The sequence below is a fragment of the Oratosquilla oratoria genome, chromosome 6, assembly GCF_046742065.1.
Source record: "Oratosquilla oratoria isolate Oo_2021 chromosome 6, ASM4674206v1, whole genome shotgun sequence".
NCBI classification, from domain to species: domain Eukaryota; kingdom Metazoa; phylum Arthropoda; class Malacostraca; order Stomatopoda; family Squillidae; genus Oratosquilla; species Oratosquilla oratoria.
This window is the reverse complement of record NC_134782.1, coordinates 41,653,089-41,667,742: the sequence shown is the minus strand read 5'-3', so window position 1 is coordinate 41,667,742 and position 14,654 is coordinate 41,653,089. Positions and strand designations below refer to the sequence as shown.

Here is a 14,654-nt window from a genome sequence, read left to right as displayed (position 1 = left end):
ATTAAGGTCTACAAAAAAGGAAGAATAAAATATATACATATATATACCAAAGGGTTTTTCCCCCTTATAAGGGAGGTAGCCAAAAATCAAAGGCATAAAAACCACTACCACCTATTCCATCCTTAACATACTCCACTCCACCTTCTTATCTTGGCACCTCCTGGATGACGGGTCATCCTTGCATCAACTGCCCTGGGTCAGAAACAGTGTTGCATGACACAGCACATCCACAGCAAGGCCACTGCATTAAATCTGCGACCCCCTTCTCCGTCCCCTCATGCAGAAAAGGAGAAGACAGGGAGAAATCCCTTCGGGCTGCATCAATTTATTTCTCACACATGCTCCTTCACCCCCATATCCCCCACCCACTCCACCTCATGCATCACAGCATCACCCACACACAACCACTCTCCACTGACCCCCACCTTCTGTCCTCTCCCATCCTTCCTGAACAGACATTCCCCTCTTTCCCAATGACCCCCTACCCCATCCATCCATCCCAGGTCACCCCCTTATGCCCACTCCCCCCACCTCTGCCTTCCCCACCTCTTTTACTAGTCTTTTTCACTCATTCTTTCTATGTATCCAAACCATCCCAACACCCTTTCATCGACCCCATCTCCCAACTCCCTTTCTATCCACCGTTCCCCTCCTCACCTCTCACTCTATCCAGCCCAACAACCCCCATCATACCCCTCAGGCACCCCACTCCAAACACATTCAAACTCCTCCCCTCCTATGCTCCATGCCTCCACCTCGCACAGCACTACCAGCACAACCACCCCTTCACACAATCTCCCCCCAGCACCCGCTCCCAAACATCTATCCCTCATTACACTTTTCAATCCCCCCAAGGCAACCACTCGCTTCTCTCAATCTACACCCCACCTCCACTCCTCCCCCTCCCACCATACTCACACCCAAGTATCCAAAACTATCCATTTCCTCCACCCTCCCCCCTGCACATCTCATCACCCTACTTCCACCCACATTCATCCCCAACTCTCCTCCTTTGCACATACACCCAAACCCCGTCACTAACTTCCTCAATCCCTCCTCTGATCCTGCTACAAACACAGTGTTGTCAGCAAACAACAGCTGGCTTATCTCCCACTTTTCTCCATTTTCTTTAACCATCTCCAATCCCTGACCCACTACCCTTGCATTTACCTCTCGCACCACCATCATCCGTGTATAAATTGAACAGCCAGGGTGACATAACACATCCCTGACAAAGTCCCACCTTTACCTCGAGCCACTCACTCTCTCCATTCCTAATCCTAACACAAGCTCTACTACTTTCATAAAAGCTCTTGAGTGCTCTTAACAGCTTTCTTCCTCTCCCATATATCTGCAATACTTCCCACAGTGCCTTCCTGTCTACCCTGTCATAAGCCTTTTCCAAATCCATAAAAGCCAAAAAAACATCCTTATCTTTTCCTATAGCTTTCTCACATATGTCTTACCACAAAAATCTGATCTATGCAACCCCTACCTGTCCTAAAACCACATTGTTCCTCACCAATTACTCCTTCTGTTCCTCTCCTAATCCTCTCAATCAAGACCCTCCCATAAGCCTTCCCAACTATACTTAACAAGCTGATCCCTCTGAAACTACTAAACTCACACTTGTCCCCTTTTCCCTTGTAAAGTGGAACTATGCAGGCACTCCTCCAATCCTCCGGCACTATACCCTCTCTTAAACAAACATTAAATAACCTTACCAGCCAGTCCTCCATCACTGTACCTCCTTTTTTCAGATATTCTAGCATGACATCCATCCAACCTAGGTGCCTTACCTGCTCTCATCATCTTAACAACTGCCTTCTCTTCATCTTTATTTCTCCTCCATTTTCCTCATTATCACTGTCATTTTCTTAACGCTTCCAAATGCAACTACCTTTCCATTTCTATCCTCCTTCACATTTAGCAACTCCCTAAAATACTCTGCCCATCTTCCTCCTACTGCCTTCTCTTCCATTATAATCTCTCCATCTACACCTTTTACCTTTTCTCTACTTGATTTGCCTCCTCTTCCTCTCTCAAAATTTTCTGTTATCCTCTTACCCCATTTCACATCTGCTCTCCTCTTTGCCTCCTTTATCTTATACTTTACTTCTCTTTTCTTTGTACCTCTCACACAATTCCCTCGTCCTATTTTGTGACCAATCTGTGAAAGTTTGCTTCTTCTCTTCTACACCCTTTTTTGCTTCCTCATCCCACTACTCCCATCCTCCTTGTTCTACACACTATCTTTGCACACCTTGTAACTCCCTCCTTGAACCATCCCCATGAGGAGCCATGTGGGAGAAAAGGGTGGTGGAGGGGAGTGGAATGGATGGGGATGAAATGGATTGGGGTATGCATATATATGCCTTTTGATTTTAGCTACCTCCATGATATGGGGGAAAAATCTCTTCATATATAGATAGACTGACCCTTTCCAGTTGTGTGGTGAGAAGCTGGACTTGTTGCTGTAAAGCACTAACTTCCTCATTCTCCAGTGAAACCTGTCTAGATGCAGTGTTACTGCGCAAGCTACGATTCTCAACAATCAATCTTTGGCATTCCTGAAAATAGGAATAAAATGAGTAAAAGTCAATCTTGAATGTCTCCTAAAGTAATCACTATTCAAATATTACAAAATACCATAATCAATTCTTAAACATGCAGCAGTCTTTAAATTCTTCAATTTCATAATTTCTAACTCCCTATCCTTGTAACCCCCACCATACTTCTTAAACACATTTCATTTTTGTCTTTATAATTTCAAGTCTGCCCCATACAGTGTTGTTGGCACAATCACTCCTTCATGCAGCTTTCTCTTTGCTTCTATCCCTCAATGGAGGTAAAGACCCTGTCCTACAATCACCCACTCCAGACAGATTAACAATGTCTTTTCATTGAATGACTTGTGGGTTGAACAAATGGCCAGGAGCCACAGGTCTCCAGCAAAAGAGAACTGGGGCAATGGATTAACTGATTAAATCTATTCCCAGATATCTATAACTCTATTTGCTCCATCCCTATTCATTCAATTATATATGATCATTGTGCCTTCCATTGTTGGATGCCATGCAACTTAATCCTACTCTTGGACATATTGATTTTCATTTTTCTCTCCCAACATACAGAAGCTGGACCATTTTTTTTTTTTTGTACTGGTCTAGTGGTCCATGACTACCAAACTATAAACCAACACTGGTGATTCATTTGAATTTCTAAAACTGAGTAAATTTGTATGCTTGTTCCATAGTATTTGTTTTGCAATCTGTATAATTTACCAGGAAGTGGATGCATAGCTGAATAATGAATGCATGACTTATTTGCAGACAACATTTATGTTATTTTTCTGTTGTACTGTACTGTCCACAGCAACTGTGACTGTTTTGAATAAACCTAACATTATTTAAATCCTCAACAATGTGCTAAAAATTTCATTTACCATTCTGACTCTAAGAATGTCCTCTTCAAGGCACTGAATTTTGGCATCTCTGTCATTTAGTGACTCACATAACTGCACCACTCTTGACTCCCATTTTCGACGTTCAGTGTCCCATACCTAAAAAAATTAGCAGTGAAAATAATTGTCATAAAAACAGAATTATGTATATTTACCTTTAAAATAGGTGCACTAGGATTATACAACATTTATTTCCAAGTCATTATGTTTCCAGAATGGCATAACAGTGAAGCAGCCCTGCTGTGGATGTGCTGTGTCTTGCTGCATTGCTTCCAACCTGGGCAGTGGGCAGGAGATTGGGATGGCCCTTCATCTATGAGGAGCTAAGATAAGAGAAACAAGGGTGTTGGATGGGAGTGAGGGCATGCCTTTGACTTGGCTACCTCCCTAATAAAGGGGAAGCCTTTGGTACATACAGTCAGCACCATCAGATTTGGCACACATAATATTCTACCCCTGTCACATCATATTCATGCACAAAATAACAAGAATAAACTTCATGTTGGGTACTTTCTAACTTTTAGTATTTGATGTATCTTCCCTTATTCTTCAAACAAGACCTGAGGTGATGAGGAACAGAGAGGATGAGGTTTTGGAGGATGGATGTAGAGAAGTTAGCCCAGACATTTTGAAGGGCAGCAGCAAGTTTCAGCACACTTGATGTGTCATACTTCTTCAACTGGGCTTTCATCAAAGCCCACAAATTTTCTATTGGAGAAAGGTCAGGACTGTTGCCTGGCCAATCCTTTATATATTCAATTCCCACAAAATCCAGCCAACCAGTTACCAATTTTGCTGTGTGAGCAGGTGCCCCATCTTGCTGGTACACTTCACTTTGACAGATGTCGAAGCAGTCCTCAAGATGGTCTGCCAAGAGTTCCAGGTACCTATCCTTGTTGACTGTAACATTCCTTGGTAAGACCACTAACTTTCCAACATTGTGGTATCCAAAAGCACCCAAGACTATGATTGTGTCAGAGTGTTTGAGTCTCCTCACTGTAACTGGGGGAGGAAGGATCTTGACCACTGCATATCCTTATCATTTCTCCTCAGTTGCTAGTGATGGTAAAGGTGGCCTCATCTGACTATAATACTTTCTTCTACTTGTCCTGATTCCAGGCAAGTTATTTCAGGTAAAAACGAATTCATCTCTTCTTTTGCATGGTTGTTATATTAATTCTATTTTTTAAGTGAGCAACACTACATAGTCCTCAGAGACAAGCTGAGGGGTCTTGTGTTTTAATTCTTTAGCAGAAATGAGAGGTTCCCTGTCCACTTGACACTGCAGGATCTTCAAGGTCCTGGACGTAGTCTTACAAACACCTCCAGGAACTCTGGGTTTGCACTGCTAGCGTAATGGAAATGCTTGGTCCACCTCTACACAGAACACAGTTGAATACTGGTGATGCTTGAATTTCTTTTGTTAGACTTTCTTCCCTTTACCAGGGTAGCAATACTTGCCAGTTGGTCCTTCAAGTCCTTTCTCAATGATGAACACAATAGTGCAAAGGGGTAACAGAGAAAAAATACATGATTTGCACAGAAGAGCAAAACACACCAGTCCACCACAGAGGCCAATGGTAACTGATCTACTCAAGGCTGTCTGACGTCATTGGTCATGCTATCCTGTGCCTGCCTCTGGTGTGCCAATTTTTAAGATGTATTTGAATCATTGTTTTAGGGGGCGGTCTCTTGCATGCCATCAGAATTTGCACATCGTACCTTGCACCAATTCTGATGGGGCTGACTGCAGATTGATGGAGTGTCTAAAGAAGGGAGGTAGAGAGGTGGATTGACTGGTCAGGTTGTTTAATGTTTGTCTAAAAGAGGGTAGAGTACCGGAGGACTGGAGGAGTGCCTGTATAGTTCCACTTTACAAGGGAAATAGGGACAAGTGTGAGTGTAGTAGTTTCAGAAGGATCATCTTGTTAAGTGTAGTTGGGAAGGCTTATAGGAGGGTTTTGACTGAAAAAATTAGGAGAGGAATAGAGTGGAATTGGTGAGGAACAGTGAGGGTTGACAGGGTAGACAGGACGGTACTCCAGATATATGGAATAGGGGGAAAGCTGTTAGGAGCAGTGAAGAATTTTTACAAGAATAGTAGAGCCTATGTTAGAATTAGAAATGGAGTGTGTGGGTTGAGGTAAAGGTGGGACTTAGCCAGGGATGTGCTGTCACTTTGGCTGTTCAATCTATACATGGATGGGGTGGTGTGAGAGGTAAACACAAAGGTAATGGGCTGGGAATTGGAGATGGTTAAAGAAAATTGAGAAAATAGAAGATAAGCCAGTTGTTTGCTGATGACACTGCGCTTGTAGCAGGATCAGAGGAGGGATTAAGGAAGTTAGTTTGGGAAGGTATGTGAAAGAAGGAAGTTGAAGGTAAATGTGGGTGGAAGTAAGGTGATGAGATGTACAAGGGGAGAGGATAGCAGCAAATTGTGAATATTAAGGGAGAGAGACTGGAGGAAGTGGATAGTTTTAGATACTTGGGGGTGAATGTGGCAGGAAAGGGAGTGGAGGTGGAGGTAGAATGTAGGTTGAGAGATGCATGTAAATGCCTTGGGGGATTGAAAAGTGTAATGGGAAATTGACACTTGGGAATGGATGCTAAGGGGAGATTGTATGAAGGAGTGATTGTGCTGAGAGCACTGTATGAGGCAAAAACATGGAAAAGAGAAAGTTTAAATGTGTTTGAGATGAAATGCCTGAGAAGTATGGTAGGGGTTACTAGACTGGATGGAGTGAGAAATGAGGTGAGGAGGAGAATGAGGGTGGAAAGGGAGTTGGGAGATAGGGTTGATGAAAGACTAGTGGGATGGTTTGGGCACATAAAAAGAATGAGTGAAGAAAGATTAGCAAAAGAGGTGTGGAAGGCAGAGATGGAGGGAGTGAACATGAGATAGATGGATGGGGTAAATGGGGCATTGGTAAATGGGAATGTCTGTTAAGGAAGTAACGGAAAAGACAGAAGATAGGGGTGAGTGGACAATGGCTGTGTATAGATTATGCTGTGATGCATGGAAGGGAGTGGGTGGGGGCTGGGAGGGTTGAGGAAGTATGTGTGAATGATATTTTGATGCAGCCCAAAGGGATTTCTCCCAATCTTCTCTTTTTCTGGATGAGGGGACAGAGAAGGGGGAGGGGTTGCCGATTAAGTGAAGCGGCCTTGCTGTGGATGTGAAGTCTTGCTTCACTGCTTCTGACCCAGGGCAGTGGGTGAGATACAGGGATGACATGTCATCCAGGAAGAGCCAAGAAATGAGGGAGGGAGGGGTGGTAAATAGGAGTGGAATGTGTGGGGATGAAATGGGTGGGAGTGGATTTATGCCTTTGACTTTGGCTACCTCCCTTGTATGGAGGAAAAAGGAAAATGCTGTTTGTATATGTATGTAGTAAAATACCTTTCATCCCTTATATGGGGGATAGCCAAGGCAAAACACACCTTCACATACCCATAAAAAAAATCCATCCACGGTCCCTTTCATTTTAGCTCCCCATGAATGATGACGATGACTTATCATCACTATCATCATCATTGGTGGTAGTAGTAGTAGTATTATCAAATATGCTAGAATATGTCTATGATTCAACTACTAAATAAAGGCCTTACCTGTGGGTGTACCCCAGGAAAGGTATAATTATGCAGTGAACGCAGGTCACTATTATAATTGTTATCAGAGTTCTGTGCATCATTCAGCTTATCCACAAAATCTACCAAAAAGAAGAATAAAACCTAATGTAAACAAATAATCCAAAAAACCAATACTCCATAAAATTTCCAGACAAAATTATGATCAAAGGTTTTTAATCAACCTCATCCAATTTACCTTTCAGTGTGATATAGGAATCTCCGTCTATATTCTGATGAACAAAACCACTCCATATTCTTGGCTGCATGTAAATTCCAAGGGTTTGGCAGATTTCAGGTAATTTTTTGGTTGGCAGGTACATGTCTTCAGCCAAAACAGCCTTGTCAAGTAGTTCTACCAGGAAACCTTTTGCATTAAGATCTGCCCTCAATCCGTCATTCAAACTGATGGGTAATGACTTAGGGTTTGAATTTCTTTTACTAAAATCTGAAGTTGAACTCTGATTAAGACTAAGAAACTGATCTTTGTCAAAATAAAATTCTCTTTTGGCTGTTGAGACGAAGGAAGGTAGACTAACTCTACGATAGGAGTCTGCAATCGATTTGGCATAGGAGCTCTTGAAATTTCTTGCAGGCGACCTATCTTTTGAAAATGGCGAATTTCCTAACATTTCAAATGAATCTGGAGTTTCATGTGAAACACAGTCATCATCAAATTTGTTTTCTTTGGCAAAACTTGTATCAATATTGGCATATGCCTCAATGATATTTTTCTTTGGTGTATTTAGAGAGTCATGGATAATTTTTAAATCACTGCCTACTGGTATGTCATGCCTGATTTTCAAGTCACTATGTTCTTGTGAGTCATGGGGATGTTTTACATCACTTCCAACTGATTCTAGGTCTTCTTCACCATCCATTGTTGATCAAGATTATCTGCAAACAAATAAATAAACAAAATAATATCAATACATTCAATCAATATACATTAAATGAAAATGAAAAACTAAACCCAAGTAATTTACCCCATGAAGTTAGCAAAATTATCTTTGACATTGATGTATTGATCTGACTTCCATCATTCAAGATTTAATGAAAATATGCACCAGTCCTTCTACATACACATCTCCACAATATGCAAATTCATGTGATGAACCTATTCTTCCAAGTCCACAATCTATATGCAAATATTTCATAGTTATGTGTGTTAGGTGTGGTTATCACTTTGTATACACCTATACTCTGCAGTACTTACTTTGTTGTATTGTGTGAACTGAGTACATTGTATTTTGTTCCCAACAGTTCAACACTGTTAATCCTTATGGGCAATATTGTACCACGATTGAAGTTAAGGATTCATTTTATGTGAATTCACACTATACAGAATGCACTCCTCACATATATATAGTGGGACCAATTTATGAACCCTTAAATGGAACAAGTTACCCTCAGCTGAATAAAATAATTTGATGAGAGTCAAAAAATCCATTAAATCATAACTACCATCACTCAAAAGTTAAAGGAAATGTTATATAATACAATGATAACATGTTAACAATATGAAACAACTACAACAAATGAAATACAAAAGAACTGTCAGATGACAGAAGTGAGGGGTTGGTTGGATGTGCTGAGGGAGAGTGAGAGAATGAAGGATCTGGTTTCAGAGTTGAGCACTCAACCATGGAGCTAAGAAGGGGTGTGTATGATATGCAGAGGAACAGGGAAAGTCTGCTCATGGGTTGTGTTGTTGAAAGTTTTCTTTTTCAATCATGTTATACCTTGCAAAAATGTTTTTCATTTGCACAGATAAATTCTATTCATTATATTATCAAGTATATACATATATATATATATATATATATATATATAATATATATATATATATATATATACCACAAGTAAATTCAACCAATCAATGCTTTAATTTAGTTATCTATTCATGAAATCAAAATTAATTTTTCTTTCCTTTATAAAGACTCCAGGAATCAGTATTTCAGATTCATAATTTAAAATTAGAACCTTTTCTGGTTCTGTTTCATTGACATCTTTTGTTTGCTATGTTTAATTATGCATCTTATTTACAGCCAATCAGTGAAGCTCTGAGTTACAGCATGTAAGAAGAGCCAACAAATTTCAAAGCAAATTCTAAATTCTATTTCAATGCATGTTTAAAGCATTACAAATAACAGACCACACTAAAACCAGCCCAGTAGAACACCTACACAAAGAAATGAAAATTCTCCTATACAGCATGTGAAAACAATAGGCACACAATCATAATAACAAGTTAATTTGGCAACGAATCAAATACATGAAATACAAATAATGAAAAAAATACATAGTTCGAAATTACAAGTACAATTGCCAAGGATAACACAAAAAAGCATGCAAGAGCCCTCAATCCGACACACCTATCCCATCAAACAAGTAAATAGAGGTGGGGGGGGGGCCCCCCAGGGGGTATGGATGGAGAGGAGGAAAAAACAAGACTAACACAGATTACATCTAGCCACAGATACAAATCATCCCAGGTGCTATCACTACACAAAGACACCAAACACCTCATCCTACACTGACCTACTCTGGCCTTACCCAACAGCAATAAAATATATTTTTCCTTGAGTGACTTATGGGTCAATCCAGTGGTTTTTACTGGCTACCTGGGAGCTGTGGGTCACCTGCACATCATGAAAATTTCCTGGAAATTGGTACATATAATATATACACTGTACATTTGGCCAGCGAGCTGTTGTACCTGTCTTACCTCCTGCTAAATAATAATAAAACCTCAAGTTTCAACTGCATCCATTTCAACATTCCTTTTAGAAGCACACTGCTTTCAGAGTACAGTGCTGCCCAACAGCATGCTAGATTGAAAGTACCATCTCCAATTATCAAATATATGTCTTTTACAACATCAGTAAGTATTTGATATTTCAGTATTAAGAGTGAAGGCTTGTGGTGAGATGAAGTGGAGGAACTGCTGATGTGTATTTCACTTAACTGTAGTATATATTCTACACTTAGACAGGGGTGAGTGGAGAATGGCTATGTATGGAGGATACTGTGATATGTGGAAGGGAGTGGGTGGGGGATAGGTGTGGGGTCAGGGAGTGGTTATGTGTGAATGATATTTTGATGCAGCCCAAAGGAATTTCTCCCCCATTTTCAGTGTTACTGCATGAGGGGGTGGATAGGGAGGGGGCCTTGCTGTGAATGTGCTGTGTCTTACTACATTGTTTCTGATCCAGGGTGATGGGCAAGATGCAAGGCTGACCCATTATCCAGGAGGAGCCAAGATGAGATGGAGGGAGGGAGCTGTGGTGAATGGGGTTGGAATGGGATGGGGACGAAATGGGTTTTGAATTTGGCTACCTCCCTTGTAAGGAAGAAAAAGCCCTTGGTATAAGCACCTATGTATGTAGTATATTGGAAAGGGTCTAGTCTCTTATATTCCATCTATAATATCTAGTTTTAGCCATGTTTATGTTCTTTAGCAATATGAATGTTTCACCGACAACCTGAATGATGTTAGTCAGGTGACAGGTTATCCCTAATCAACAGTTCCAGTTATTTCCCCTGTTATGCTTTTTCAATGGATCTTTCATATGTGACACTGTTATTTGTACCACCCACTGATGCGGGTAGCACTGTGGGCGTCATGAGATCATACCCTGTGCACGTCACGTGGATGTAATATAGTTGACAAGTGTATCATTGAACTATTTCAGCAGGGAGGGGGAGCGGCCTTGCGCTGGCCGCTTGTCCTCTTAGTCTCCCACTTCTTGTGCTTTTCTTTTACTCTGTTAAATTTATAGTATAATCACCACTGAAAGATGCACTCAACCAGTCATTTCATAAACATGTACTAGTAGTACTGCCCGTGTAGCCTGACTGGAGTATCTGTCTTGGACTCTTGGGGTTGTCCCTCTCTGATCCAGACTGGCTGGACTTAGGGTGACATGGCCCTACCAGGTGAGTGCTGATAGGCACAATAGTACTGAGTTACAACTGCCATATATTTGAGTACACACCACAGTGACACTGTGCTGCACACACCTGCAGTCCTGCCGCTTCATTGCACCACAAGCCACTACCAAGTATTAATATCCATTTTCTATACTTCAGTTTGGAGGACTTACATCCTGTTATCTACAATCTAATAACATTTACTTTGGGCATACAATATATCTGTCCAAGATATAAATTAAATTTCAAGACAAACACTTAAATGTGAATGAAAATGGGTAAGAGTTTACAGTTCTGTACAACTCATCTGGATTTGGATCCAGTGGTGTCCAAACCTAACAAATATGTATAGATTTATACAATATTCCCTAAATCACCAACTATCTACGAGATCAGGCCATCAATGCACAGCTCATCTTGATAAGGACCCTAGATCTACATTCCTGGAGGATACTGGTGCCATCTAACAATGCAACTTGTGATACTACCTTTCTACGTTAAAAATATTTTTATAAAGGACCAACAATCTATTCTATCATCAAATATTCAAGTGGCCTTAATCTAAATATACAAGGTACTATTGGTAATCTATGATAAATGACCAACAACCAACTTCATCACTGAAAGTATGATCTACCTTAGTTTGAATACATATGAGATTGTCGGTGATTAATTTCGCAGTGTTTAGCACGGATGAGTTCAATATACACAAACTTTCCAATATCTTTGATACTAATTCGAAAATGCTCATTTCAAAGGAAAACTATAGGAAACCATAAAAAGGTAAACTATGATCTATAAAATGTTTTACTAGTATATCACGTCTCTTCCGAGAGATATGCTGTCAGGGTAAAACTTAAGAACACTGGTCCAAATCTACTCTCCTACCCCTCCTGTGTTAAACACAGCAAAATTAATAACCAGTTATAACTTTCACATTCAAACTATGTCTATGATGAATCAAACATTTCATGATCAAATAAATTGTTGGTAATTTATTCAACTGTGTCTATCATTGCATATTCCACCACACACAACACATAACTAAAATATTTACATATAAGATGGGGGGGAGAAACTGAAATAGATCTGTTGCATGTGTGAATATAAATGTTGGGGAGTATTACCTTTGCCTTTGAAAGCTCCGTCTTATCAACTGAAGACACAATCAACACAACTGAAATATGCTATTTTAGCAATTCGCAACTAAACGTCTCCTGTGGACCCTTTACACCAAGTGACAAATCAAAAGTAAAGTCAGTAATAAGATAGGGGAGCTCATGGCCATGGTTCCTCACTCACCTTGAAACTGAACCCACCTACCGATTTCTTTTATTAACTTCACTTTAACACAATTAAAGGAATAGCTATCTGTACCATTTGGGCGATGTATAGAACTGAGTCAGACTTGCATGCTGGCCAATTCATAGGTTGTTATGCAAGACTTGCGGTTTGGAAAATATAATTCTCTTCGACTACGTCTACGCTCATATCCACCTCCTCTACATTAAACCCTTATTGCCTTTAAGTTTAAATTGTGATATCCTACTAATAGAATGCTAAGCTGGGCGCTTTGAAAATGATTAATAATAACTATCAATTACAAAATCCCATTAAATATAGCAATACAATGACGGTAACATACCTGCATCCCACATCCATAACAATGTTGTTTTCCTCTCGTAGTCTCAGTGTCTCGGATTCAGACTAGTTGCCAACTCAGTTACCTTGTTATGTTTTTGTGCTCTATCATACCTGACCGGGGAACTTCAATTTCACCCAGAATTTACAATCCGTTCTCAATAAAATACCTTTCACATTGCAAAATACACATCACAAACGCATAGAAAACATATCGGCATATTAAGAGTTGGGTTATTCCCATGCTTCAGGACAAACAGGATTGAAATCACCTCAGGCGTAAATCCGGTGTTAGGCGAACGTTTCCGCTTTCTTGTACATAAAAAAGGTAACCAGTAGAGCACAGCTGCACAACTACACATTTTGGCAAGATATACAACAATTAATTTTGTACACCATGTAGCAGTAATAACTATCTCAAATGAGCAGAATAAACGCATGTAATTGCCTTATTGCACGTATATAGAATAGATACAACAAACCTATGATGACCTTATCATATATTGCGTACACCGTGGTCCTTGTGCCCCTGCCAAATCCAGAGCACCACAGACCCTACGGTTAGTGCAAAAAAGGAACTGAAGTTATGTTTTCGGATGCTTTAATCTGATTGTAATTGAACCCGAAACTTTTTTAGGCAAGTTCAAACGACAGAGTAGAAATCCCTTGTATTGCTTTTGGTCGTTTTAACACGATTGCTGAGTGGCGGTTAGTAAAGTTGCACGACAATGGACCCGTATTTGAATCAAACTACCAGTAACTCATAACTTGCCTTGACAGTCCGAATTCAAGGAGCAAAGAAGACGACCTGAATCGTAGCTGAGAGGCTCCTGGTGTGAGCTCTCTCCCCATTTTGTACCCATCTCACTGGGCAGGGTGATTTCTCTCGGTAGTAGAAAAACGTCTGGCAGCGAGAGGGTTGAGAGAGATTGGTTGCTGCACGAAAGGTGTCCCTCGCATAAAGAAAGTAACTTGGTGGCTGCCATATTAAAAAGTGCACATTATTATTAGCAATGAAAGGGTTGATGGTTTTAATAAAATATATATAGTTAAATAAATGCGACCAATAGGATTTTCACCTTATATAGCTTCAACACACACACACACACAGTTTAGTTTAGATAAAATGAGATATGAAGACGGGACCCTACGAGCATAGCTCCCCTTCCCGTAAAATACAACTAGGTAAATACACACACACACACACGCTCGGTGGCGGATTGGTAAAGCACTGGCCTCACAAGCCAGAGAACCGGGTCGGGCGGAGATAAGTTGGGTTTGTCTCCTTTCACGTGTAGCCCCTGTTCACCTAGCAGCGAGTAGGTACGGGACGTTAGTCAAGGAGTTGTGACCTTGCTGTCCCGGTGTATGGTGTGTGAGTGGTCTCAGACCTACCCAGAGATCGGCTAATAAGGAGCTCTGAGCTCACTGCCGTAGGGTGGTGTCTGGCTGTCTCGACAGAGACTGCAGCAGATCCGAGGTGAATACACACACACACACACACACACACATATATATACATACATATATATATATATATGTGTGTGTGTGTGTGTATGTATGTATATATATTTTATACACGAAGAAGACACAGTCAGCTACCCCTCAGCACTGTAATAAAGGCTTACCCTGAGACCTGCCACACTGCTCGGCTTAAAGCAATGCTGAGGGGTATAGCTGGCTTTTCCGGATAGCGACCACCTGGTGTAGAACAGTTGCTCACCAGATAGTTGCTCACCGGATAATTGCTCACCGGAGAAGTGACAAATAGGACATTTGCTCACCAAAGGATTATTTTTTACTTTTCTTGAACTTAATAACAAACAATATACAGGATTTTTTAGTTATATTGTATTATATATACAGCAATAATACAGAAACAATATCCAAACTTTGTTTTTAATTCATTATAAAATTAATACCAATTTCTTCCATCAATATATAGTAATGATCTTTTACTGGTCCAGTCTAATGGTGTGGCTAACTA

At 40.5% G+C, this 14,654-nt stretch overlaps 1 protein-coding gene across 6 annotated transcripts in view; it reads right to left on the bottom strand.

The window, feature by feature from the left end:
• The window catches only part of LOC143026443 (uncharacterized), a 42,719-nt gene that overhangs the window by 18,787 nt on the left and 9,278 nt on the right, over positions 1-14,654 (bottom strand). The window contains exons 2-6 of one of the 6 annotated variants that reach the window (XM_076186835.1): positions 13,440-13,646; positions 7,293-7,990; positions 7,076-7,176; positions 3,446-3,562; positions 2,439-2,570 (exon numbers count right to left, since the gene is read on the bottom strand). In XM_076186835.1, the coding sequence (XP_076042950.1) occupies positions 2,439-2,570; positions 3,446-3,562; positions 7,076-7,176; positions 7,293-7,974 (1,032 nt within the window). In that variant the 5' untranslated portion in view covers positions 7,975-7,990; positions 13,440-13,646. Of the gene's footprint in view, positions 1-2,438; positions 2,571-3,445; positions 3,563-7,075; positions 7,177-7,292; positions 7,991-12,153; positions 12,362-12,403; positions 12,598-12,671; positions 13,408-13,439; positions 13,647-14,654 lie in introns of those variants that run through there. The other 5 variants (XM_076186839.1, XM_076186834.1, XM_076186838.1 and 2 more) reach the window with 5 other exon arrangements.